The following is an 8,549-nucleotide window of genomic DNA, read 5'->3' as shown; positions in this document are numbered from 1 at the left end:
CCCAAGCCAGCCACATGGTCATTGTTCAGATGGCCCTGGGGGCAGGGAGGACGAGTAGCAACTGGTGTGCTGGTCCCTGGAACTGCCCAAACAGGTGTTCCAGGGTGGCTGGAGCAGCAGCCCCCAGGGCACCTGGATGCTGGCCAGCGAATGGTTTCCAGGATCAGCACTGGTGGGGCGTCATCCCCCCGGCACTGCAGCAGGGCCTCCACAGCCGGGGGAGGCCGCAAAGAGCAGTAGTGGGGCCTCAGAAGTACAGATTTAGCCAGGGGAATTTTTGGTAGACCTCCTGGATAGGTCACAGGCTGTGACTTTTCACTTCTAGCCCATGACGTGTCCGTGCCATTTATATTCTTGGGTTCAGTTGTGGCTGGTGGGGCTTGGGCATTAGCTCCCAGTCCCACTGTGATAGGGTGAGCAATAGCACTGTGTCCTCAAGCCTCAGTGGAACCCCATCCCAGAGGCAAGCTCTGTGCAAGGCTGTGGGCCCATGGTGAGCTAGGTGGGGAAATGCTGATCACCCCCGGATTACAAATCACACTGGGGTTTACGCAAAGGTAGGGGCTTTGATGCCTCGTGGGAGACACCACCTCACTTACCCAAAGGTAGAAACCTAGGTGTCCAGGGAACTTTTACCTTGAAACCAGTTACTGACTGAGTTTACACATCAGCCTGGTTCAGCTCACGCTGGCATCTCGAGGCCATAGAATCGCAGAGCTGGACAGGACTTCAGGAGATCATTGGGTCCAGCTCCCGGCCTCAAGCAGGCGCAACCCTCAACTAAGTCATCCCACCCATGACTATATCAAGCCAGGACTTAAAAACCCTCAGTGGAGTTGCGCCCCAGTGATCAAGCCCACTTGCTGTTACTCCCTGCCCCTCAGCTCCACTCTGTCTTCCTGCCGCCCCTCAAACCCGTCCCTGCTCCTGGCTCGCCAGAGACCATCCTGGTTCTGTACCACATCAGCTTCCACGAAAGACTCCTAGCAGCTTGCCACCCTCTTTCAGTGCTGACATTCTCGCCACCCCCAGAGGCTTCCTCCAGTTCTCCACATCCAGGTGGCTATGTCAAGCCCAGCAGCTCCCCTGCTTACCTCATTTTGACTCAGGCTCCACACCCCTCTCCCTGGGCCCTCCTCATTCCCTGTTTTTTGCAAATTCACCTATTGCTGCATCCCAGTGACTGCTGGCATCAGTGCCTCCAAATCCTGAGATTCTCTGGCACTCAAAACTGGCCTGCCTGTGCTTCTCAGTGCTTCTCTTCCCTTGGGACTCACCAAGGGGGGTGCCCTTCCCCTCGCTGTCATCGGCTATGGGTGCTCAGTCTTCCCATCCCCAGCTCCACTCTTGGGGTGAAGGGAGATCCCATGGATGGGCCATTGTCCCACAGTCTTCCAGAACACCAGGAATTTACGAGGAAGGGCTTCTGCCCTTCCACCCAAGCTACAGGAGCTGAGGACCAGCTGGTAAGAAATGTGCTGGGGGCCAGTGCCTCTCTGTGCTGCAGTGCAGCCTTGCCAAACACACACCAGGAACCCCTGAGCATAGATAAGCTTTGCTTGCTAGAAAATGCAGGGCCTAGTAACACTACACTCAGATTAGTAGACTTCAAAAACGGCCCTTTTATGTACCTCACTGAGAGCAGAATGACACACAACGAAGTAGTGACTGTACAACTTCATTTTATTTTGTGTGCTTTTATAGGATATAAATAAATGACAAAATTACAAAATTTATAACTGGAAGCCCAAGCATATTTACATATAAGTATTTGTCGCAGTGAGGCTATTATTTACTTTGCTCCTATACAATTTGCCTTTTGGTACCATATTTTTCAATGTTATTTTTACTTTCAATTTACTACATACATATCAACAGTGAATAAGCAAAATATGTACAAGGAACTATTTGTTCAAGTAAATTGAATACTGTAGTAAAAGGTTTTCATTACTCAGAGCTATAGGTTTAATTAAACCATATACAATTATCAATTTTAAATCAAGTCCAGTTATCCACTTTTGGAATTCACCAATTAATTATTGTAATTGAAAAGCTCAGTTAGATATGAAATAATAATAAGAATAATAAGAATAATAACAATAATAATAATAATGATAATAATAAAAACAGTAGGACAACCACACAATTTATCAATATCTCTATAATGAACTTCAAAATGATTCACAATTTGACTGGATAGAACAATATACATTAAAATGTTATTTTTGTCTTATGATATTGTATCATTATAATTCAGTTTTACATAAATATACATTATGGCATTATACAAATACTCCACAGACATTAAAAAAATTAAAACACTTTAAAGAAAATGTAAGTAAATTTCATTTCCTCAAGCAAATGCTTAACAAATTGTGTATAATGAAAACAGTTTTATTACTTTGGAATTTTTTTCTCTTTTTTTTAATTTAGAAAAATGTCTGCAATAGAGCACTTCTCAGCACTTCTTTCAAACAAGCTTTCTGTGACAGGAACCTTGATAGCAAGAGCTGTAGTTTTGATTGCATTTTCCAGAACTGCTGTTAGATTTTTAAAAATACCAATAGAATTCATAACTATAGCAACATTATATGGTGCAGTCTGTGTATGCAATGGCAGTCTGCTTCTACTCTACCGCCATCAGATAAAGCACCTTGTGCATCCACAATTGATATTGTGTTAAAAAGGTACCACAGCAATTGTTTAGTCAACTTTAAAATAAACAAAATCTTTCATAGTTACTCTGACTTCATCTCCCATAAATATTTCTATGCTTTCCCACAGCATTCTCTTCCATAAAAATATCTAATACAAGACATTTTCTGTGCATTATTTCCTCTCTTTTAGTCAATCATAAAATTCTGATCCTTTGTCACAGGGAGATAGGTTATTTTTAAGAGGATCAAAGGACACTAATGATTACATAAAAAACCAGCACATACAGAAATTGGGGTAACTAACTTCTTGTTATTTTGTGATTATTTTTATACAATAAAGTGTAATTAATTCTTAGAAGTTCAGTTGTCTCACAAATATTGTATTTAATAATTCTATTTCAATTAAAACCTGCCAACATTTAAACAAAAAACCCCCCCAAACTCCAAAACAAAAAAACCACAACCCAATGTCATACGTGTAGGCAGCATTAATGTTAGTTTAGAGAACTTTTTAAAAAGTATAATCCTAAAATAAATAATCAAAGAAAGCACTGCGGCGGAGTCACAAGAGAGAACTGCTTGAGAAATATTTCCACGCTCTTCTTGCCGGCTGTAATTTAAAAGTCTTCACATAATGTCATTCTCCCATCAGTGCTGCAGAAAGAACCTCACCAAAAATGAGTACCAGCCTTTTTTTTTTTTTTGTTAGTTACAAGGCCACTCTTACAGTGCAGTCTTCCTCTCTACTGGATTGAAATGTTGCCGTAAAGGAAAGGCTGTGCTGTGACTACTTGGAGTGCAAGGCACAACAAGAACCAGAGGACAGTTCTGTATCAGAAAATTGTAGTTTCATACTTGGTATTAATTCCTCTTTTAGCTTCCTGCCCAGGTTCTACAATCCACGGTAGATTAGCGAGAGTCTTTTGTTCTGATGGATCTATCTGCTTTAAAACAAATACAGTTTAATGCATGTGCTCAACTGGATCAGCGTATTTGTACAAAACATCTCACGTACTAGTTAACGTGCTGAAGAGGCTACAGAATGAAGACCATTTTTTTACCATGACAGAGAAGTCTATACAGGACAATAACTAAGTTTTATTAAGGGCTTGATTCTGAGATGTGCGCTAACCTTTTTTAATATATACCTGACAGTATCAGTGGCCAAAAATTGTGCTTATGACAATTTTCCACAAAGCATTCTGTTACACATAACATAACAGAAAGTTAATGACCTTATAGTAACCACAGGTTCTTTGAGATGGGTAATCCCTATTTATAGTCCACTGAGATGCGTATGTGCTCCATGCACCCGGAGTTGGAGAATTTTGAAAGCAATGTCCATTGCTCCACCCATGTACCCTGGCTCATGGTTCACTTCCAAAAGAGGAGATTAAAAAGTGGGGTAATCTGACCACCTCTCTAGTTCCTTCTTTGCCACAAATTAAAGACAATCCAAAGTAAAGGGGAGGGAAGGTTGGTAGTGGAATACAGAAAAATACTCACATCTTGAAGAACCTTCATCTATTATAAGGTAAGTAATGTTCTCTTCTTCAAATTATGGTCCTTAAGCGTATTCCTCTGTGGGTGACTGATAAGTAGCACTCAACTAGGAGGAAGTTGAAAGGCTATAGATGGCAGACCCAAATGAAGGACTGCCATTCCAGAAGACGCATCAGTAGAGGAATCCTATACCATAGCACAGCATCTCACTCATGTGTGGACAGAGTTCCACAGAGCAGATTTGCAGATATTGAGTAATGGCACCTCTTGAAGTGTTGCCATAGGCATTGCTTGCACTCTTGTGGAATAAGTTCTTGACCCAAGAGGCAGGGGAAGATTAGACAGCTGACAAAGCAAAATACAGCCTGAGATCCAGTTTGAGTAATCTGACCCCTGTCTCTTTCTGCTGTTCTGGCAAATGGTCCAGGAGACATCTTCATTTGTTTTGCTGTCCAAAGGTAAAAGGCTCACTGAATTTCAAGGGTATGGAGTCTCTTTTTTTTCCTGAGTATGCATACGGCTTTGGGAAGAACAAAGGAAAGTGAATTGTCTGGTTCAGATGACACTCAGAGACTTTCATTGGCAGAAAGACTCTCATTAGGTTTTTCTAGAATTTGCTAGTTAATGGATGTGCGAAGATCAAGGAGCCCCGTGATCATGGGTAGCACGCACTGATTGGCCCCAAGAGGACTCAGAAGGAACTGAATAACAGACCTGCTGCTCTCTTTATGGAAATGAGAGTCCAAAATGAGAGTAACACCTGCAGCTTGTAGGGATGTGTGTCTTTGATGTGCCCAGACAGAACACTTCCACTGGGCTCAGCAATATTTCCGAGGGGAATCCTTCCCATTGTTACAAAGGATGTTCTATACAGCTTCATAACACAATCACTTTCAGGATGATGCCCATCTAAAAATCAAGCTCTGCGATGAAGTGTATGTGGGTTGGGTCAGAAGCCTGTGAAAATGATCAGTGACTGAGACAACATGTGGGGGAGTCTTGGGAACAAAAGCTGCTTGGGGCAAGCGGAGGCCATGAGACTGACTTGTGCCATGCCTGCTGAACCTTTCACAAAACTCCAGGCAGGAGTGGTAGTGGAGGGAAGGCAGAGTTCAGATGGTTTAACCATGGAAGGAGGGGAGCATCATTCTGTGAGTAGTATCCTATGGCACCTCTGGAACAGTATGGCTACGTCTACACGTGCACCCAACTTCGAAATAGTTTATTTCGATGTTGCGACATCGAAATAGGCTAGTTCGATGAATAACGTCTACACGTCCTCCAGGGCTGGCAACGTCGATGTTCAACTTCGACGTTGCTCAGCCCAACATCGAAATAGGCACAGCGAGGGAACGTCTACACGCCAAAGTAGCACACATCGAAATAAGGGAGCCAGGCACAGCTGCAGACAGGGTCACGGGGCGGACTCAACAGCAAGTCGCTCCCTTAAAGGGCCCCTCCCAGACACACTTTCATTAAACAGTGCAAGATACACAGAGCCAACAACTAGTTGCAGACCCTGTATATGCAGCACGGACCCCCAGCTGCAGCAGCAGCAGCCAGAAGCCCTGGGCTAAGGGCTGCTGCCCACGGTGACCACAGAGCCCCGCAAGGGCTGGAGAGAGAGTATCTCTCAACCCCCCAGCTGATGGCCGCCATGGAGGACCCCGCTATTTCGATGTTGCGGGACGCGGATCGTCTACACGTCCCTACTTCGATGTTGAACGTCGAAGTAGGGCGCTATTCCCATCCCCTCATGGGGTTAGCGACTTCGACGTCTTGCCGCCTAACGTCGATTTCAACTTCGAAATAGCGCCCAACACATGTAGACGTGACGGGCGCTATTTCGAAGTTACTGCCGCTACTTCGAAGTAGCGTGCACGTGTAGACGCAGCTTATATGTTGCATTCCATGCTTGCTGGGAAGCCAACAAGCCCCTGTTGGGGGCTCCCATACAGCAGTTTTTTTTTTTCACCACAGAATGTCTAGTTCCTATTTGTGATCAACAGAAAAGCGTCCATTGATGGAGCCCACTAGCATATTCTGCTGTCCCGCTAGGTAGATTGCTGACAGGGTAATCTGATTGCTGATGCCTTAGTTCCACACAGTGAACAGATCTCGTACCTTCCTGTTGGATGTGAAAGACAGTTGTGATATTGTCCAACATTATGAGAACACCATGATCTTGAGTGAACAGGAGAAAGGGTTTGTAAGTCCTTAAAACTGCTCATTGCTCTAGAATATTGATGGGACTCTAGCACTCCTGCGATGTCCCGTGCCTTGTGCTCTGTGCCCCTCCACGTGCATTCACCAAATCAACAGTAAAGATCAACCTATCTGATACAGCAGTCAGGAAGGCAACACCAACAGAGACCTGCTGGGAATTTTTCCACCATATCAGGAACAGTTTCACTATGGTGGGAGCAGCCACTGTGGTATTCCTGCACTGTTGGTATGGCAAGTACACAGTTTGAAGCCATGCTTATGGACAATAGGAATAGCACTTTACAAATGGCATGATGTAAGCGCAGGAGGCCATTAGACAGGCTGTGGCAGGCACTCATGGGTGAGTTGCTTATGTGTTGGTCTGTAATATTGTGCATAGCCTGACACGCCTTGCTGTGGCTGAATTTAAAGACACCCCGATGAAGTCTAAATTCAGTGTAAGGGGTTACGGTATAATTTTTCAGCATTTACACTGACACCCAAAGAAGAGCGGAGTTGCATGTAGCATTGTTTAAGTCACTGCACAGGTCTCTTGGCATGACCTGGAGATAAAGCGCCAATTGTTGAAGAAATGCACAAGCGGTTACGACCACAATGTCTCATATACTCATCTTCTACAACAATCATATTCGTCTTTTACAATGCCCAAAAGGAGTACACTATATTGAAAACTGTTGGAGCAGTGTGGATGTCCATGTGAATGTAGGTGCCCATGTCAAGTGCCATGAACCACCTGGCTCTTTCCAGGGACGGCACTGTAGATGCCAACATCACTATAAGGAACATGAGTTTGTGAATTAAGTGGTTGAGATGGCAGAATTCAAAAATGGATCTCCAACCACCCTCTATTTTGGGTATTAGGAAGTATGGCAAGTAAATTACATCCCCTTGGTACTGAAGAGCAAGTCACTGTCATGCCTCACGGTAAGAAATATTCCACTTCTTAGAGAATGTTCTAGTGCCCTGGCCCCAAAATTTCAGTATTGTGCTCCCCCTTACTCCTATCTGTGATCCCACCCCTCATAGTCCACACCAAAGATGTGACCCCGAGTGAGGATCCAGACAGGATAAAAGGGACGAAGCCTGGGCCTGCAGCTGGGAGTGGGTCTAGGACCAGGGCTGGGAATGAGGCCCTGACAGGGACAGGGCAGGAAGAGGTGGAACATAAGGGGGGCTTGAGGGAAGGAAGGGATGATGGCAGGGGCTGGGGGTTGAGCACCCCCCCCCCCAGGTAACAGAGGATATCAGTACCTCTGCGCCTGGTAGACTTATGACCTCTCTCTAGAGGGAGGAACCAAAGGGGGAAGGAGGCATGTAGGACTCAGCTCTTCCCAGCGTGAGAAAGATCCTGATCACCTCAGTTAGTGAAGACAAAGATGGTACTGTAGGTAACTGATGCTCTTGGTGCTTGGTCTTCAATGGTGTTAGCACTTCCCACGTTTTGTGCTTGGGTGTGCTACCAGATGCACCAGTGTCCTTGAGCACAATCCAGTGCTGATGGAACACTTGCACTGGGGGTTTTCTTGTGAGGTCTGTTTTTTTTTTTGGTCATGGCTTGGGATATACTCAGTTTTCTTGGTCTGAGCTTGCTCAGTGTAGGCACGGAAGAATCTGACTTCTTTAAGGAGGATTTGGAGGAAGACAGACTCATGCTGAGGGAAATGCTCCTACCTCTCCTGTCAGGATGCTGCTGAAGGGTCTTTGGAGGATCCATTTCACTTCAGACTCAGACCCTGTGACAGGAGATGCACTCCTCGATAAGTCAATCTGATATGGGAAGGTAGTGGGTTCCCCTGGCCTGGGCCTGACTGAGGCCTCATGGCCTTTAATAGTAGTTGTTTCTTGAAGTGAAGTTCCCACCTTTCCTAGGTATGGCAAGGGAATGAAGTGCAGATATCGCTCCTGGCCATGATGTACGTGTTCCAGAAGCAATACAAGCACTGGTGGCAGTCAAGGCTGATCAAGAAGGATCATGGGCAGGAAGCCCAAATTTTGAAGCGGAGTGTCCTGTGCATAATCCAATACCCAAATGGAGTTTGAGGGCAGTGCTGCCCAGGACAGGAAGACCAACTAACTATGAAACACTAACATGATCAGATACAAACTTTAAAACACTAAAACTATGACACTATTTACATATATGTATGTAGAGTCACTGTGAAA

General features: G+C 44.9%; 1 protein-coding gene across 9 annotated transcripts in view; it reads right to left on the bottom strand.

The window, feature by feature from the left end:
- Positions 1–1,671: 1,671 nt before the first annotated feature.
- The window catches only part of ANKS1B (ankyrin repeat and sterile alpha motif domain containing 1B), a 908,578-nt gene continuing 901,700 nt past the window's right edge, over positions 1,672–8,549 (bottom strand). For 7 of the 9 annotated variants that reach the window (XM_075011319.1, XM_075011325.1, XM_075011344.1 and 4 more), the window contains one exon: positions 1,672–3,601. In XM_075011319.1, coding sequence (XP_074867420.1) covers positions 3,491–3,601 — 111 coding nt within the window. In that variant the 3' untranslated portion in view covers positions 1,672–3,490. The remainder of the gene's footprint in view (positions 3,602–8,549) is intronic. The other 2 variants (XM_075011335.1, XM_075011364.1) reach the window with 1 other exon arrangement.

This window comes from Carettochelys insculpta, chromosome 1, assembly GCF_033958435.1.
Source record: "Carettochelys insculpta isolate YL-2023 chromosome 1, ASM3395843v1, whole genome shotgun sequence".
In the NCBI taxonomy this organism is placed as follows: domain Eukaryota; kingdom Metazoa; phylum Chordata; order Testudines; family Carettochelyidae; genus Carettochelys; species Carettochelys insculpta.
This window is presented reverse-complemented; position numbering and strand designations above follow the sequence as displayed.